The 20,229-nt window shown below is 40.1% G+C and overlaps 1 protein-coding gene across 1 annotated transcript in view; it reads left to right on the top strand.

Moving 5' to 3' along the window:
* The first annotated feature begins 2,090 nt into the window (after positions 1-2,090).
* Positions 2,091-20,229, top strand: part of cpne2 (copine II) — a 63,491-nt gene continuing 45,352 nt past the window's right edge. The window contains exons 1-10 of the mRNA XM_061676490.1: positions 2,091-2,159; positions 2,219-2,279; positions 2,488-2,565; positions 6,238-6,438; positions 16,160-16,339; positions 16,442-16,516; positions 16,639-16,710; positions 17,074-17,157; positions 17,360-17,449; positions 17,736-17,834. Coding sequence (XP_061532474.1) covers positions 6,262-6,438; positions 16,160-16,339; positions 16,442-16,516; positions 16,639-16,710; positions 17,074-17,157; positions 17,360-17,449; positions 17,736-17,834 — 777 coding nt within the window. The 5' untranslated portion in view covers positions 2,091-2,159; positions 2,219-2,279; positions 2,488-2,565; positions 6,238-6,261. The remainder of the gene's footprint in view (positions 2,160-2,218; positions 2,280-2,487; positions 2,566-6,237; positions 6,439-16,159; positions 16,340-16,441; positions 16,517-16,638; positions 16,711-17,073; positions 17,158-17,359; positions 17,450-17,735; positions 17,835-20,229) is intronic.

The raw sequence follows: 20,229 nt of genomic DNA, 5'->3' as shown, positions 1-20,229 counted from the left end.
GTGAAAAAGTAATTCAGTCATTCATTCATTCATCTTCCATTCCGCTTATCCTCACTAAGGTCGCGGGCGTGCTGGAGCCTATCCCAGCAATCTTCGGGTGAGAGGCAGGGTACATCCTGAATTGGTCGCCAGCCAATCATAGGGCACATAGAAACAAACGACCATTCGCACTTAAGGGCAATTTAGAGTCCTCAATCAACCTACCACGCATGTTTTTGGGATGTGGGAGGAAACCGGAGTGCCCGGAGAAAACCCTCGCATGCACGGGGAGAACATGCAAACTCCACACAGCCGGGGCCAGGATTTGAACTGAACTGTGAGGCAGATGTCTAACCAGTTGCTCTCCGTGCCGCCTGAAAAATTAATTGCCCCCTAAATCTATCAACTGGTTGGGCTACCCACAGCAGCAACAACTGAAATCAAGCGTTTTCTATAACTGGCAATGAGTCTTTTACATCTCTGTGGAGCTATTTTGTGCCACTCTTCGAGCGGAATTCTTTTAATCCAGCACCACAGGAGTGTTTTTGTATATGAACAGCCTTTTTAATGTCATGTCACAGCATTTTAATCGGCTTTACCTCCAGATTTGCTGGTGTGTTTTGTATCGTTGTCCTGCCGCAGGACCTATAAGTGCACTTCATCTTGAGGTCACAAAGTGATGGCCAAACATTGTCCTTCAGGATTTTCTGGTAAAGAGCAGAATCCATGGTTTCATCAATCGCAGCAAGTCATCCAGGTCCAGAAGCAACAAATCAGCTTGAGGTCATCACACTATCCATCCATGTTTGACTATTGGTATGATGTTCTTTTTCTAAAATGCTGTATACATTTACACCAGATGTAATGAGTGACACGCCTTTCAAACACATCAACTTTAGTCTTGTCAGCCTATAGAATATGTCCCAGAAGGTCTTGGGAATCATTTAGATATTTATTTTTTCCTTTGCAAAAGTAAGAAGAACCTTTATGTTCTTTTTTGGTCAGCACACCAGTTATTTTTGCCTTGGAAATCTGCCTTGGATGCCATTTATTGCCACTCTCTTCATTATTGTTGAGTCACGAACACTGACTTTAACTGAGGCAAGGGTGGCCTGCAGTTCTTGAGATGTTATATCCTGGGTTCCATTGTGACCTGGATGATTTGTCGCTCTGCTCTTGAGGCAATTTTAGTAGGCTGGCCACTCCTGGTAAGGTTCACCACTGTTCCATGTGTTTCTCACCTGCTCTTGATTTTTTTGGGATCGTAGCATTTTAGTTTTTTATTTTGTTCATTTGTTTGCTTTGTTTTGTTGTCTGGAGGAAATGGGACTTGGGTGGTGTCAGTGAAAATGAACTCAGCGTTCCAAACATTTTTTGATTAGCCGCAGTTAATTCATGATTTAACAAGAGGGGAGGGGGGGGGGGGCATTACTTTTACACACAGGGCCAGGTAGCTTTGAATAGTTTTTTTTCCCCCTCCCTTAAATAAAATCACCATTTAAAATTGCATTTTATGATTACTTGTTTTGTCTTTGTCTGATCTTTAAATTTGTTTGATAATCTTAAACATTAAAGTGGGGGGAACTATGCTATATATATATATATATATATATATATATATATATATATATATATATATATATATATATATAAAAGAATTTGATAAGGGGGCAAAGATATTTTCACACAAGAACAAAACATGCTACATGGTGTGTATGCGCCCTTCGATTTCTGCATGCCTATAGAACTGACCCTGGCAGGTAAACAAACTAGATGAAATGCACAGGTGAAGTCGGGTCTCAACTTCAATACTCCTTCCACTGTGCTGTGTGATGTGATCTAGTATGCCAAAACGCTAAAGCAGCTTTGAAACCAAGCGGATTTCACTTTTATTTTGACGGGTTTATTTGATTTACTTCCCGTAAGAGGCTGTGCAATTTCTCTTAACTTCGTGCAGCTCGTTGTGTAAAGGTGGGGGAAAGGAGTGTGCATTTCCTCTAAGGATGAATTAACGATGCAACTGCGCTTTTCGGGATACTGACGATAAACATGCCAGCAAATATATTTTAATGATATATATATATATATATTATTTTTTTAAACGACCACTATTTCCGCGCACAGCAACTAAAGAAATTGCCACTCGAAAAGCGCGGAGAAGTTTATTTATTTTCACCAAGGTAAGTGTGAATTTAGCTCTAACGTTGATTTGTATCAGAGCGGTGGTTCTTGTGAGCAGGACAGAAAGATGCCGACTGAGTGAAGATGAGCATTTACAGAAAACCTGCAATCGTTTAAATGTAAGGAAGCATGCTTATTGCGTGTATGCATGTGGGTGTACTGTTACATTCCATGTTGAAGTTGGAGGTTTATTAACGCCTTCATTGAACATGGCAGAGATTGCACATGGTATGAATTTGAGCTTGAGGAGCAATCTTCATGTTGTCTTGTTGCCCAGCTCGTCCTGTTATTGGCAGGTTGTGACTGCTCTTGCTCTGATGAGTGCAGGTGACTTTTAGGTGGGAATGTTTGACTGGAGGTGCATCTCCTCAACTTGAAAGAAGACATCATACACCTTTTGCAAAGGTGAAATGCACTCAAATACACAGTTCGACAGCTCCCACACATTGGTATAGATTTCCGATTTGACTTCTTGCATCCACGGGAAACAATCGGCTGTAGAAATAGAATATTAGTTGAAAGCATCCAATTTAAATGGAGAGGACATAAAAACAGTATATTTTCAGCCAGTGGTCTTGAATCTTCATTCTTTCCAGCCTTAAATGGCCAGTAAAACCCTGAATGAACTCTGTATAGAATGTTGTGTCCCTTTCAATTTCATCTTTTTGTGTGTGTTCGTATACTGCTGTTTAAAAGACTCTGTTTAATATTCCCTATCATGTATTGTGTAGCAGTTGAAACCCCTCACTCTAATTCAACATTGGGGTGTAGCAGGTGTTTTCTGAAAGGTGGATTTCTCCGTGCGTCTGCTTTTTCCATTACCACTAACAGTGTGACATCACAAGGGGAGGATCATGTTGGTGATGACACATTGTGTATCTTAGCAACAAACAGCATCCTTTTGGCATACCGTTCTGTGAACAAATCCACCCTTATGAACATTAGGTGTGAGGTTGTCTAGAAGCTGCACCAACATTGAGGAAAAAAAAATGACTTCAGTAAAGAGACCTTTTCTTCCTTATTGCGCTCAAAACTGTTAAGTCTTTACTACGTTATGACTTAAAGGGGATTTTCTATTCCGGAGGCTTTGGCAAGGCCATGATATGTTTCACAGCAGATCATGTAAAGTGGCTACGGGAAGTATTCAGACCCCCTTAAATTTGTCACTCTTTGTTATATTGCAGCCATTTGCAAAAATCGTTTAAGTTAACACACAGCACCTCATGTTGACAGAAAAAAACAGAATTGTTGAAATTTTTGCAGATTTATTGAAAAAGAAAAACTTAAATACCACACAGCCATAAGTATTCAGACCTTTTGCTCAGTATTTAGCAGAAGCACCCTTTTGAGCTAATACAGCCATGAGTCTTTTTGGGAATGAACCAACAAGTTTTTCACACCTGGATTTGGGGATCATCTGCCATTCCTCCTTGAAGATCCTCTCCAGTTCTGTCAGGTTGGATGGTAAATGTTTTCAATCCTCTCCAGAGATGCTCAATTGGGTTTAGGTCAGGGTTCTGGCTGGGCCATCTCCGGAGCTCAGCCACAGTGATCTTTGGGTTCTTCTTTACCTCTCTCACCAAGGCTCTTTTCCCCTGATTGCTCACTTATGCCAGACGGCCAGCTCTAGGAAAAATTCTGGTCGTCCCAAACGACTTCCATTTCAGGATTATGGAGGCCACTGTGCTCTTCGGTGCAGCATAATTTTTTTTTGCCACAATTCTGTCTCTGAGCTCTTCAGGCAGTTCCTTAGACCTCATGATTCTCATTTGCTCTGACATGCACTGTTAGCTGTAAGGTCTTATATAGACAGGTGTGTGGCTTTCCTAACAAAGTCCAATCAGTATAATCAAACACAGCCGGACTCCAATGAAGGTGTAGAACCATCTCAAGGATGAGCAGAATAAATGGACAGCACCCAAGTTAAATATATGAGTGTCACAGCAAAGGGTCTGTGTGATATTTGAGTTTTTCTTTTTTAATAAATCTGCAAAGATTTCCGTTTTTGTCTGTCAATATGGGTGCTGTGTGTACATTAATGAGGAAAAAAAAGAAATGATTTTAGCAAATGGCTGCAATATCACAAAGATTGAAACATTTAAGGGGGTCTGAATACTATCCGTACCCACTGTATGTGGCTTCATAATATTGTAAAAGATATTGTTTGAGTTTCTCGAGGGCAACAGTGACCTCCGCCAGGGTCATCCTGCATGCATGGCCATATCAGCTTTCTGCTTTTTCTCAGAAGGCATTTTTACATGAACAATTAAGTGAGGGTTGGCAAACGACATATTGCATTTGTGTTTTAGTGATTAGTTGTTTCTTGCATATAGTTATGGAAATAAAAACTACACATTGTGACCTTATCTTTCAATGACCTTTCTAAACCTCACTGATAACGCATTGTGATTCCAGCTGTAGTATTTGTCACAGACATTGCATGTATAGGTTAGTCACAATACAGGGATGTCACACATTTTCAACCAGGGCCACATGAGCTTTATGGTTGCACCCAGTGGGTAGGTTGTAACTGTAAGACTCGATCATACCTTGTCAATGAAAACTGTTTTGTATTTGACTTTTTTTGGCAGGAGCAATAAAAACGCCATTGTATAGCATAAAAATTAACAACTGTAATTTGATTTGGCACCAGAAGCATACAGTAGATAGATATACAGTATGTTGCAACAGCTATTGCTGTATGTTGTTAGAGTAAATGTTAATGTTTTGATATTGTGGAGCAGACTTCTTCATGGCTCTCTGCCTTTCAGCGTGTAACAATGTGCAGCAGGGTAAAGGGACGTGTCCACAAAGCTCACGGTTTCATCAAAGCAATGCATTTACATCTTGCATTCAAATCAATGTAATTCATCGTGTAATGACTAATTTTAGCCCATTGATTTTGACCTGTAAACATCAATCAGACTTAGATCACTGTCAATACCTTATTGTTAGTCATATGAACAAAACATTATGCTCATAGTCAAATGTTGTTGATACATTGTTCATTTGTACAAAGCGACTGACTTTCAAAATCATCATAAGGTTGATTTAGGGGATTTTCATTGGACAATATAAATGAATGATTACTGACACGAGATTACATATTGGCTCTGTACGTTACTATAAAGCAACAAAATAAATGAACGAATGAGTCACAAACCAAGGAACTAGACAATAGTCAGGTGAACAAAATTATAATTTTTTTTGTCACACAAATTCTTTACTTTTTGGTTCACTTTTTTTTTGTCATAGAAGACATAGCAGTTGTTTTCTCTTAAGATGAAAGGCATTGACTTTCCAGTCTCATTAAATTACCTTTCCTTTGTATCAGCTTTTGTTTTAATTATGTGGACCAGCATGACTAGCCCACATTTGTTTCTTGCGATAGTCCGGGAGGGTTGACAACCAGGGGAGCTTTCGACAACGTTTCTTTGGTTAATGAATTGATCAAGGAAATTAAGTTCAATTCAAAGTCAGTGATTAATTGATTATTATATGCATCCCTACTGGCCATGGCCAAGCTCACACACAAATGAAAGTTACTACTTTACCGAGTCAGGAGTAAGTCTCTACCTCATGCGTGAGCTCAGACTCCTTCCCCACATTAGAGTAACTTTCCATGCCCTAACCAGATTTTGGAGTCTAAAACTTTTCCTGCAAGTCACATGCCTTCAACTTGCAGGCCAGCCCCAAATTGATTTAAACTCCAGTGGTCCATTTAATTCAGTGGTTCTTAAAGTGTGAGAGACGGGAGACGTTACAGGTGGGATTGGAATGGAGTGGAATCTGTTTTCAACCCGTGCTCATTTTACCTGCTGATTTAGAAAATTGTTTGGGATTTTTATGTAATGGTACACAGGCAATGACGGCAAAGTAGGGAATGGTGGAAAACGAGAACCCCTTTCTTAATGGGTAATGGGTCACATGGTACTCATTTGAACAGACAAGCACACACTAGACCAGGGTGAAAAAACAAAATGGCTGTGGTGCAGTTCCTTGATTTTACTTTGAATTATTGACTTTAAATTGATAAATCATTCGCTATCACTACTACCTTTTCTTCTTTCTAGTGAGGGTGACTATTGGTGACGTCAGACGATGGCCTACACTTTGGGCTCAGCCATTGAGGGCCAGACACGTGGTGTAGGACCTCAGCACTGCGTCACACGGGTGGAGCTTTCTGTTACTGCTGCCAATCTTCTGGACCGCGATGTAGCCTCCAAGTCTGACCCGTTCTGTGTTCTCTTCCATGAAGTGGATGGGAACTGGGTGGAGGTAAGACAAAAGAGGGAGGTGTTAAACACTTAGTTTTACATTGAATGACAACATTTTGAAGATGGTAGCTCACAAAAGTGAGTATACCGCTCACATTTTTTCCAAATATTTTATTTGAGCTTTTAATGGGACAACACTCAAGAAATGACACACTGCTGCAATGTAAAGGAGTCAGTGTACAGTTAGTATGAGAGTATCAATTTACTTCTCATTATAACGCAACACAGCCGTAAATGTCAAAATAACTGGTAACAAAAGTGGTGAGTACACCACTAAGTGAAAATGTCTAAATTGTACCGAAAGTGTCAATATTTTTTTGTGGTCACCATTATTTTCCAGCTATGCTTTAACATTCTTGGCCAAGGAGTTCGACCGAGCTTCACAGTTTGCCACTGAAACCCTTTTCCATCCCTGTATGAAGACCTTGCACAGATGCTCAATAGGGGTTAGGTCTGGGGACATGTTTGGGAAGTCCATCACCTCTACCCTCAGTTTCTTTAGTGAGGCAGAGGTTGTCTTACAAGTATGCTAGAGGTCATTATCATGTTGGAATACTGCCTTTTGGCCAAGTTTCCGAAGTGAGGGGATCATGCTCTGCTTCTGTATTTCACAATACATGTTGGCATTCATGGTTCCCTCATTGAACTGTAGCTGTCCAATGCCGGCAGCCCTCATGCTGCCACAGACCATGACACTCCCACCACCACTTTTGACTGTAGGCAAGACACACTTGTCTTTGTACTCCCCACCTGGTTGGTGCCATTACACGCTTGACACCATGTTAACAATATAATTCAAATTTACCTTATTGGGCATTTTTTCCTCCCCTTCCATTTGCTGACATTGGACAAAAAACAGACTACACTCTAGATTGGTTGCCAGCCAATCACAGGGCACACACAGACGCAGACAACCATTAACACTCACATTCACAGCATCACTGAGTGGGAACTGAACCCACGCAGCCTGGACGGAAGTCAGACGAATAAACCACTACAACTACTATGCAAAACATACAGGTGATTATTGTGGTAAAAAAATAATGGGATTTTGCAGTTTTAAAACCACAAGCAAGATTTGAATATAGCCTGACCAAAGCTGCGGCACTCACTGATGTACACGAGCATGATTCTCAAACATAACGCACATTTATAATGGCATGCAATTATGAAAGTGGATAGCTAGGGGCAGGTAATGGTTAGCTTGCTTGTTTTCTACAACTTTTCCACAACAATTCCAATGAAGTTGGGATGAGAAAATAGTCCAACAGTTTAAGGACAATGTTCCTCAACGTACAATTGCAAGAAATTTTTAGATTTCATCATCTACGGTCCATATCATCATTAAAAGGTTCAGATAATCTGGAGAAAACACTGCATGTAAGCGGCAAGGCCGAAAACCAACATTGAATGCCCGTAACCTTCGATCCCTCAGGCGGCACTGCATCAAAAACCGACATGAATGTGTAAAGTATATCACCAAATGGGCTCAGGAAGACTTCAGAAAACCAATGTCAGTAAATACAGTTCGGCGCTACATCTGTAAGTGCAACTTGAAACTCTATTATGCTACTATGCTTTACTATGCAAAGCTTCTCTGGGCCCGAGCTCATCTAAGATGGACTGATGCAAAGTGGAGAAGTGTTCTGTGATCTGAAAGGTCCAGATTTCAAATTGTTTTTGGAAATTGTGGACGTCGTGTCCTCCGGGCCAAAGAGGAAAAGAACCATCCGGACTGTTATGGAGGCAAAGTTCAAAAGCCAGCATCTGTGATGGTATGGGACTGTGTTAGTGCCAATGGCATGGGTAGTGAAGGCACCATTAATGCTGAAAGTTACATACGGGTTTTGGAGAAACATATGCTGCCATCCAAGAAACATCTTTTTCATGGACACCCCTGCTTATTTCAGCAAGACAATGCCAAACCACATTCTGCACGTTACAACAGCGTGGCTTCGTAGTAAAAGAGTACTAGACTGGCCAGCCTGCAGTCCAGACCTGTCTCCCATTGAAAATGTGTGGCGCATTATGAAGCGTAAAACACGACAACGGAGACCCCGGACTGTTGAACAGCTGAAGCAAGAATGGGAAATAATTCCACCTACAACGCTGCAACAATTAGTGTCCTCAGTTCCCAAATGTTTTTTGAATGTTGTTAAAAGAAAAGGTGATGTAACACAGTGGCAAACATGACCATGTCCCAGCTTTTATGGAACGTGTTGCAGCCATAAAATTCCAAGTTAATGATTATTTGCTAAAAACAATAAAGTTTATCAGTTTGAATATCTTGTCTTTGTAGTGTATTCAATTAAATATAGGTCAAATCATTGTATTATGTTTTTATTTATGTTTAACACGTCCCAACTTCGTTGGAATTGGGGTTGTACATTCTGGGCTTTGCCTCTGCTAGTACAAGCAAGTAGCCAGGCGCCTAAACACTCACCGCCAAGCGAGCGGAAGATCAGACAGCTGCAACGCCGACAGGAAAGTGGTGGGAAGATCCAGTCCACTGGTTTTCATTCAAACGTGTCTTTTAAGACACATGGGAACTGTTGTTCCACTAAATTGTGGAAAAAAATGCATGATGTATTTAGAATGTTGTTGCACAAACCTTTTCGGCAATCACTGCAATCAAACAATTTCTGTAACTCACGACTGCGTGCTCTTTCCACAGATGTTCAACATGATTGATTTCAGGGCTCTTTATCTTTTAGCTGTTTGTTTTGGGTCATTATACTGTTGGCAAACCTATGACCTGAGACCAACCTTTCTTTCTCTTACTGCTCACTGGAAGTTCAGTATGGCACCTCATGGCAAAGTACTCTCTATCTTAAGAAAATAATAGTTGCTCTACATAAAGATGACAGAGGCTATACGAAGATTTACAGACCTGAAACTGAGCTGTAGCACTGTGGCAAAGTTCACACAGTGGTTTAACACGACAGGGTCCACTCAGACCAGGCCTCGCCATGGTCAACTGAACAAGTTGAGTGCACATGCACAGCGTCAATATCCGGAGGTTCTCTTTGGAAAATCGGGTGTAGTCTGCCTTTTGCCTGATATCAGTAAGGATGGACTCCAGCTGTCCACAACCCTAAACTGGATAGGCGGTATAAATAATGTATGTATGGATTCTTCTTTTGCATCGGTAGCACGGAGGAAGAGTGGTTTGCAAACCTACCTCATAGTTGAGAGGTCAGGCTCTCCTGTGTGAAATTCATGTTTTCCCTGTGCCCCGTACATACTATACATTATAATGAATTGTCCATAGGTGTGAATGTGAGTGTGAATGGTTGCTTCTCACCTAAGGTCAGCTGGGATAGGCTGACTGAAGGGGTAGGAAATTGATGGAAGAAATAAAATGCACACACTAACCATTGCCAGTTCTCTCAGAAAATCTTAAAGGTGGGAGAAAAAGAGAAAAAAAATTACTTTAAAAATATCACTTAAAGGTGAAACAAATCAAAGGCGTATTAAAAATCCAAACCAGGAGAGCTACCAATTACTTATTTCTAAAGGTACTAACACAGTTAACTGTGTTAAATTATCCATCCATCCATTTTCTGAGCCGCTTCTCCACACTAGGGTCGCGGGCGTGCTGGAGCCTATCCCAGCTATCATCGGGCAGGAGGCGGGGTACACCCTGAACTGGTTGCCAGCCAATCGCAGGGCACATATAAACAAACAACCATTCGCACTCACATTTACACCTACGGGCAATTTAGAGTGTTCAATTAACGTGCATGTTTTTGGGATGTGGGAGGAAACCCACGCAGGCACGGGGAAACATGCAAACTCCACACAGGCGGGGCCGGGGATTGAACCCCGCTTCTCAGAACTGTGAGGCTGACGCTCTAACCAGTCGTCCACCGTGCCGCCCACTCCAAATTATTATAAATGAGAAAACTCATTATTATAAATGACATTATTATAAATGACATTTACAGTATTTTCAATATGTACAAACTATTAATCTCCTTTTTCAAAAAATGACACAGCTTGTGATATTAGGTGTGTTGGGCATTTTTTCTTTTTTTTTTCTTTAAAGATTTCAATTATTATGTTTCCCTAACTGCGCCAACTGTTGTGTGTTGACACAAAAAATTCAATATTTTGAGAATGTCAGAGACAGTTACCGGGACAAGGAAATAAATCTTGTTTAAATGGAGTACAATGGTACATTTACTTATGTCTATCCATCCATTTTCTATACTTCTTATCCTCGTTAGGGTCACAACCTCGCGGGTGTGCTGGAGCCTAGCGCAGCTGACTTTGGGTGAGAGGTGGGGTACATCCTGGGCTGCTAGCCAACCAATCACAGGGCACATAGACAACCATATACAAACAACTATTCACTCACATCACACCTCATGACAATTTAGAGTCTTGAGTGAACCTAACATACATGTGCTTGGAATGTGGGAGAAATCTGGAGTACCTAGAGAAAACCCACGCAAGCACAGGGAGAACATGTAAACTCCACACCCAAAGGCCAGAGCCCAAATTCGAACCCGCAACCTCGGAACTGTGATGTGGTTGTGCTAACCACACGTCCACCTTGCCGCCATCGACTCATACTGTACGTGCATGTAAATGTTTCTCTGATGAAGTGGACTATTATAGCATAATATTGTTTATGATTTATATTAAATCTTGAATTGTAAAGTAGTTACCTGTTAATGAGTCGTAGGATGTTCATTATATGAGTTTTCTTCTATATTTATGGGAAAACCAAAATCCTTCTTTAGTGTTTGGGTTCCAATTTCAATTTGAGTCTTTTTTTGGGCCACATATACAAATCATTTTGAAGCATTATTTTTGCTGTATGATGTCTGCTACCTCAGGGATTCTTTTTTTTGCAGTAAACAACTGGCCAACAAGACACACTAGTGTTTGTCTCCTTGTGTGCCTGCTTGTGTGAAGGCAAGACCTTCGTAGCAGCTATCTTACGGTCAGCGGGGCATGTGGCTCTGATGTGAAATTGCCATCGGTTGCTATGGTAACAGAGCCAGGAACTAAATAAGCTCCTAAATTGTAGTCCAAACCTTCTCTCGGCTGTTATCCACAGCACTCACAGTTTAGCATATGCAGCATTTCACATCCCTTATCCCTCCAGTTACCTTTTGTTGTGTCTGATTCCTTTCTCCAATTGTTTTTTTTCCTCATTTGTCCCCCTTCGTATGTACAGTATTCATCTCTCTTTGTCCTGTGAGATGGAGGTGTGAGACTCAGCTGGATCCATTGGGGAAATGCAGAGGGCAGGAATGGCTAAAAGTGTGAGCGCAAGCCATAAAATAAGAAATTGTGAAGAGGTGACTGTGGGGAGACAGATGGAGCACACCAGAGCAGAGGCTTGCAAAGCTCAAAGTTACAAATTTGTGGTCACAAATGAACTGTGGTTCCATATTGGACAAAGTATTTCCCTTGAAAGGAAGGTGGAAGTAGACGCTGTGGCTGAAGACTGTAGTATGGTAAAATTTTCTTTTAAGTTGTAGATAAGCTACTGAGACATTCTGAAAAACCTAAGCCTCTTTACCCCTTTGAGGGGCATTGGGTGTCCACTCTCAATGAAACACACAAATCTTGATGTTTGAAGGTGGTCCACCTCACTTCCTCCATCCACAGCATAGCATTGCTTCCCTGCCCTAAATTACTTTATAATGTTTTACAGTATTTTTTTTTTAACAGTGTAAAGTGAGACACTAAACAATTAGGCATATCTTGTAGAACACCTGTGATCTCTACTGAATTGACTTAACTATTTTCATTAAAGGGAAAATGCACGAATGAAAAGTGCACAAGCGACTCTCTGAGAACAACAACACAACAGGCTCATTCTTACTTAATAGATATGATTTTTTTATCGCTCTTTAAATTATAAAGGAAATAATTCTACCAAACCTTCCCACACAAATACATGTACGGGAAGACACAACTCGTCTCACCACAATTCAATTTAAGATAGCTTGCACTTAAACAGTTTGTGATGATGTGTGTACAGGAGTGATCAAAGTTTCTGCATTAAACACTTCTATTGCTTGCCTTTTATGTACAAAGACAATAATGAATGAATGAATAATAATGAAAACCCAATAAAATGGAGCTAGTGTCAGATCAGCTTAGCAGAACATTGCTTCTCTGCCGTGGCTTCACCATGCATCAATAGGTGTTAATTACAATGAAAACCCTCTTACAAATGTGGTCCAAATACAAGTATAACACCTTTATGTAGTAGCTATGTGTGATTAGATGTGTCACTAGCTGACAGTCGCTAATTTCTCTAGCAGCTGGAGCACTGACTCGCCGAGCTACAGGACATGTCAGTTCACGTCAACGTGGATCATGGGACCAATGGTAGCGAGGTCATTTCATGTCTAAATTATTATTATGCTGTCACATTTTATTTTTGAAAGGCCACGTATTGGCTTTTACACACAAAGACACACGCACATGCACACTTATGTGCAGAACAACAGTGACAAGCAGGCATCACACTCTAAACCCAAATTTGTATTGAACTCAAAAAGACAAGTATTAAAAATTAAAATAATCTAATTTGTTGACGCCAGCACGGTGGGCGATTGGTTAGCACATCTGCCTCACAGTGTGGAGTTTGCATGTTCTCCCCGTGCCCGCGTGGGTTTTCTCCGGGTTTCTCCGGTTTCCTCCCACATCCCAAAAACGTGCGTGGTAGGTTGATTGAAGACTCTAAAGTTTTCTCATTTATAATAATTTGGAGTGGGCGGCACGGTGGACGACTGGTTAGAGCGTCAGCCTCACAGTTCTGAGAAGCGGGGTTCAATCCCCGGCCCCGCCTGTGTGGAGTTTGCATGTTTCCCCGTGCCTGCGTGGGTTTCCTCCCACATCCCAAAAACATGCACGTTAATTGAACACTCTAAATTGCCCCTAGGTGTAAATGTGAGTGCGAATGGTTGTTTGTTTATATGTGCCCTGCGATTGGCTGGCATCCAGTTCGGGGTGTACCCCGCCTCTCGCCTGAAGATAGCTGGGATAGGCTCCAGCACGCTCACGAACCAAATGAGGTACAGAAAATGGATGGATGGATGGATGGATAATTTGTGACAGTACTTCTTAATTCTGAAGAAACTGAACTTTTTTGTGAGCTTTCTTATTGGAATTGTGTTTTTAAGTCTAACCAATTGTTTTTACTCAAACCAACTGATTTTGGATGACAAATTTACCAATATGACTTGTGAAATTTGAGAAAGTTGAACTTTTTCATTGCTTATCTTACTGTAATTATGTGTTTGAGCTCAAATGATGCAGGTAACCTCGACCCCGCCCATGCACAGGTCTGCCAAGAATGTAGTGGAAGCCAGTTTTGACAGTATCCAAAAGAAAATGTATGTCTGTTGGTCCAAATAAATGCTAATACTAAACTTTAATGGTAACACAAAGAAGCCTGTAACACATCCAGATTCTCTTCTAGTACGGATTTCAAGATCAGCAAGGGTTATTAATTCAAATCGTTGTCATTATTTTCATTGTCATGACTTCTTTTTACATTTTTATCCATCCATCTTCACACTTAAAAAAAATTGAATTTAAAAAAAAAAGACACTGACCTTGTCTTATGGTGGTGCAGTTTGAATCAGTTGTGAGTGTAAAACCATTTGAGTGTTAGTCATGTAACCACTAGGGAAAATAACATTACTGTCGAAGGCAGCCACACACTTCTGTCTGTTTGGTGTCTGGACTGTATTTTGGGGCCTTCGGTACTTACTTGAAACCTGAGACAGTTGAAATCTGCTAATTGTCATTGTTAGAGTTAAACTGTGTTCATTAACCCCTTCCAACTAATGAGCACTGATACAGCGGCTGAAATAGATATTGAACACGTCACCATTTTTGTCAAATATATTTCCAAAGTTGCTATTGATCTGAAAATTTCACCAGATGTTGGGAACAACCTAAGTAATCCATACATACAAAGAAAGTAGAACAAATAATCTCAGAAATTAAGTTGTGTGTCATAATGTGAAATGCCTTAGGGAAAATGTATTAAACACGCCAACTGGTATTTATTTAATACTTTGTACAAAAGCCTTGGTTTGCAATGACAGCTTCAAGACGCCTCCTGTATTGAGAAACTAGTCGCATGCATTGCTCTGGTGTGATTTTGGCCCATTCCTCCACACAAGCAGTCTTCAAAGCTTGTAGGTTCCGTGGGTCTCTTTTACAGACCTTGAGTTTCAGTTCTTTACATAGATTTTCGATTGGATTCAAGTTAGGTGATTGGCTGGGCCATTCTAGCAGCTTTATTATTTTTATTTTCTTTGAAACTAATTGAGAGATTCCTTGGCAATATGTTTTGGATCATTATCATGCTGAAATGTCCACCCCCGTTTCATTTTCATCATCCGTGTAGATGGCAGCAGATTTTTATAAAGGATGTCTCAGTAAATTTGCCCATTCAATTGACCTTCAATAATGTGAATTTTACCAGTACCATTTGTTGAAAAGCAGCCCCACACCATCATATTCCCACCTCCGAACTTTGCTGTTGGTATGGTGTTTTTAAGGTGATGTACAGTGCCATTTCTCCTCCAAACGTGGTGTGCATTATGGCATCCAAAGAGTTCAATTTTGCTCTCATCAGAGTCCAAAGCAAACATGGTGAAGCAGCATTTGGCTATTATGCTGCACACAAATGGAATAAGTTGCCAACAGAAGTGACGTCAGCCCCAAGTGTGAATGTTTTTAAGTCCAGGTTAAAAACCCTTCTTTTTTTTCTCATGGTTTTTATAGGATTTCCACTTTTAAAATGTGATTTCTTGCACTGTATGCTGTTTTAATTGTACTTTTATTTATTTGTTTGTAAATGTTTATAAGCCGTTTCCCCCCCTTGATTTTAAATACTTTTAATCATGTAAAGCACATTGAGTTACCTTGTGTATGCTTTGCTTTGCTTTGACTCATACCTTGGCAATGAGACCTTTTTGTAGGCCATCAATTAGGACTGAACCAGCTGATATTCATTTGCACTGACAAGGGGCTGGATTGCTGTTTGATTATTGATATATTTTAGGTCTTGTCTTGGCTTTCCATACCTTTTTGCACCTTCCTCTCTTCATGTGTTCAATACTTTTTCCCTGTGTCAGTTCACATTTTTACACACAACTTAATTTCTGTGCTTATTTGTTCTACTTTCTTTGTATGTATGGAATACTTGGGTTGTTCCCAATATCTGAGGAAATCTTCAGGTCAATAGCACCTTTGGAAGTATATTTAGTGAGAAAAATGTTAAATACTTATTTCAGCCGCTGTATATTCAATGTTCTTCCTCCGGAAAAAAAAATTAGGTTAATTAAAAAAACAAAACGATTTTGAGCTTGATCCAACAGTATCAGTTTTATTCTTTGAATAATTGACAGTTGTTGTTTTTTTTTACCCCACTTATCTCTTCCTCTCTTAGAACTGTACTGCACAATAGAACTGTATCATATAGAATGCAAGACAACAGCAAAATAAATCGTTTCAACAATATACAAACATGGTAATAGAGTTGTTTTCTTGTTCATAGCATCAGTTATAATATTAGAAAGAGGACTGACATTTTTAACCTGGTTGCTCATGAATTAACCATAGTTATTACTGCATACTGTTGTTGATCATTTACTGTACAGATTCCACAAATTTATGTCCAGAGTTCCAAAAGGGTTGAAACTAAAAAATAATTCTGCCATCTTCATGTGTTTCAGCTTGGCCGGACTGAAACAGCTGTTAATAACTTAAACCCAGTTTTTGGAGTGAAGTTCCAGGTGGACTACCACTTTGAGGAGATCCAGAAGCTGCGCTTTGCCATGTTTGATGAAGACAAGTGTGCCACACAGCTCTATGAACATGATTTCTTGGGAGAATATGTTTGCACTCTTGGAGTTGTATGGAATGATTTCTCTTCACTAGTCATTACCAAACCTTATTTCGGACACCACATTAACACGTAATAATTTATGTCATGTGTCTCATATATTCTTTGCTAGATTGTGTCCAATAAGAAACTTCACCGGCCGTTGATCTTAGCTAACGGGAAACCAGCTGGCAAAGGATCCATCACTGTAAGAACTTGAATTTTGTTTTCATTTTTGTTGTCTTTCCTTTTAAGATGACAATTTTATTGATGTGATGTTATTATTTGGTATGTGCCTTCATCTTATGTTGTGATGTAATGTTCTAATAGATTACAGTCCAGGAGCTGTCTGACAACAGAATCATCACTTTGACCCTTAGTGGGCGTAAACTGGACAAGAAGGTAGGCGGTTCTTCCCACACAAATGCAAACACGCTCATATTCCGAGCATAATAGGACACAGACTTCAGCATTTACTAATGTTGATGCATGTTGAATGCATTGATGAAGGACTGACTGGTTACAGTTTTGAATCCTAGTTACAGTTGCAGTTTTAAATTCCCCAAGTAGACCATTTTTTTATCGACTGGTTGATGTAGGAATACCAGATTACCTTCTGAACACTGTTTTGGATTTCTAGACAAGGGTATCCAAATACTGCATGGAGTATGTACCAACATGGGATTGGTTAACATGGTTAACATAAACATTACCTACTGTATCTTCAAAAGGTGTTTGACAAAATGAGTCCTTGTTCTTTTGCAGGACTTCTTTGGGAAGTCAGACCCTTATCTGGAATTTCATAAACAGGGGGAAGATGACAAATGGATGCTGGTGCACAGGACAGAGGCAAGTTTATTATTCTTATTTCAGTTCACAAAGTTTGTCCGTCAATTTACATACTTACTGTAGTAAGAGATTAGCCGCTGCAGAAGCTATTTTCAAAACTGGCTTAATGTGTATGTTTCTATTGTGGGTGCTACTGGATCTTTTTTCTGGTGCTGTTTGATTTAATGAATTATCTGCTGCCTGTTTGTCTGTGTGACCACAGGTCATAAAGAACACTTTAGACCCCTCGTGGAAACAGTTTACTGTGCCTCTAGTTTCTCTCTGTAATGGAGATGTCGACAGAAACATCACGGTCAGTTTCATGTCTCACAAAGCTGAAGCTGAAAGGCTTTTCTCATTGAACTTTCACTACACTTCAATCACACACTTCGTGACTTGTTGGACTTGCTACAATGTAAGTTTAAATGTGGAAACCAAAACCTCAGCTGCAATGCATAGTTTTTGTAATACCTTCCACAGTACAAGTGACAAGTACGGATTTATTATGCGTTAAGTTTAAGTTTCTACATCAGCGTAATTGCAAGATACCTCTGCATGGATTAGAAACACTGTTGTTTACTTCTTCTACACACTAACAGGTCTTGTGTTATGACTATGACAATGATGGTGGCCATGACTTCATTGGAGAATTCCAAACGACAGTGGCCAAGATGAGTGAGGCGCAGAACTCAGTGGAGGTAATTTTTATTTTATTTTTTTAAGGTGACCAACTTCAGGAAAAAAAAAAAAAAAAAAAAAGTATATATATATATATATATATATATATATACATATATATATATATACAGTACTATCTCATCTCATCATAATGAAGTTTATATGAAAGGTGACATATTTTGGCTATTTAGACCTCCATAGAGTGACTCTCTAACATGAACGTGGTGTAAAAGTGTCAATTTCATTTAAAAAAAATACATTGGTTTTGTCATACGAGTGTCAAGAAAAGGCCCCTCTGACAGCTACTTCTGTTTGACCCAGTTTTGTGTCCGCTTTGTCCCTATTTGGCTAAGACCGCCCTCTTTCCTCTGATTCTGATTGGTTGCCTCCATGTAGAAGACCCACTTGTGAGAGCACACGTGTTTGTTATGTTGACAGCGCTGGAGAGAGGTAGGCGGAGATCTTTGCTCGTGAAGTAGATAAGCTGGAGAAATTCGAATGACCTGATTTTCAGGTCTCTCAGCAGACAAACATCGATGAAAACTGGTTTTCTCGAGTCCGGGAGGTTGAAGCACACAAAGTATGTTTATGCGGAACTCCAGGCAGACCTCCATGGGTGAATCATGTAAAGGAGATAAACAATTTCTGTATCGTGAAGTGGGCACTTGGAGACCGCTTGCGTAAGTTTAGACCAACTTTCTGCCACCAAATTGTCATGACACCGGGCACGTCTCCACCCAGCACACCCTCACTGCGCCAAAAAAACCCAGCTTGGCACAAATTGGCCAATTGGTAAAATGCGCAGCAAGCCTTGTGCTTCCATGAAAATGAAGCTACCACAGTTGTTGCGCTATCTACGATAATAGACCCTTACAATGCATTTTGATTTACCCAGACCTGCTAATTTTCGAAATAGAATTTCCATCCGTCCATCCATCCATTTTCTGAGCCGCTTCTCCTCACTAGGGTCGCGGGCGTGCTGGAGCCTATCCCAGCTGTCATCGGGCAGGAGGCGGGGACACCCTGAACTGGTTGGAAATAGAATTTAAATCTGTTAATTAATTCACTGGCTCATTCTGAACATGTTAAACAATAACAGAAAAATCTAGAAATTATTTTTTAGGGTTTTCTTTTTAAACAGAAGAACATGCAGTGGATCTCCTGCAATATTATTATTATTATTGAGCTCGTCAAACAAGATGATCAAACCACATTCCATTATGTGTATACACTCAATTCATTTTTATTTACAGTATTTATTGCAACAGACATGGTGTCAAGACCCTATACAAGTCGAGCAGGTGTAGCAGCATGCTCCTCAAACATTAGAACAAGAAGCATAAACCCTCGATGAAACAAGCAAGCAGCAAGGCAACAAAAACACATTTATCATAGAGAGTACACTCTCTCTGCTTTTACGAATTTATATATTTTTTTAAATCCACTCAAAGGACCAGGTAAATGGGAAACAGAGTGTGACAATATTGTACAGAAGCTATACGTCAAGGCAAAGCAGCGGTAAGAACTGAAAGGAGTCGTCCTATTCCCATGTATTTTTGTAAATTTGTCATGTTGATGATTCTCTTTATTCAACCTACGCGGTCTTCCAACTGTTTTACATGTAGTTTACAATAAATTAAATAGTGATTAAAATCTTGCATGAGTTGTTAAAATCCCACAATGCAGATAACAACAAATTGTCAGGGCCACAGAAACGTCCATACTCTATGGTGTGACCAGAGAAGCACATTTACAGTTTCAAAATAAAACTGACCCAACCACTTTTTTCCCCCCTTCCTCAGATTTGCTAATAAAGCAGTCGATGGTTGCCAGACACACAAGACTACACTCATTAAAGTCACTCCAGTTTCACACCAGCTCAAATGTTGATCCAGCTATCTCACACTACACATCATCATGGAAGAGTCTCCACCATCTGTCTCAATGTCTGTTGTATGCGCCCAACTTTTGTTCTTTATCACTTTTTTCCTCCTTTGCATCCACCATGTGTCCGCATAAAGCCTCTGAGGCTGTCTGATGTTTAGGTTGCCATGACTGACTGCTTTTAGGTTCGGAGGCAATTAGTGGGCTTGTGTTGAGGCATTCAGTGACAAATGTTGCTGATAGAAAGTATGGTACCCATTTAAATATTGTCCAATCATTCAGACAAATTAAACTAGATTAATTAAATGTAAACAGTGCAAATAATGCCAATACAATAAGCTGATGTTATTCAGTAAATCATTTTTATAACTTGACCCTGCAGTAATTTGTCCAAAGCCTTCTTCTGCGGCGTGTCATGCACTAAAGTGTAATCCATCCATCCATTTTCTGAACCGCTTCTCCTCACAAGGGTCGGGGGAGGGCTGGAGCCTATCCCAGCTATCATCGGGCAGGAGGCGGGATAAACCCTGA

This window comes from Phycodurus eques, chromosome 5 (assembly GCF_024500275.1).
Source record: "Phycodurus eques isolate BA_2022a chromosome 5, UOR_Pequ_1.1, whole genome shotgun sequence".
Taxonomy (NCBI): domain Eukaryota; kingdom Metazoa; phylum Chordata; class Actinopteri; order Syngnathiformes; family Syngnathidae; genus Phycodurus; species Phycodurus eques.
The sequence above is the reverse complement of the archived record's forward strand: the minus strand, read 5'-3'. Positions and strand labels throughout refer to the sequence as shown.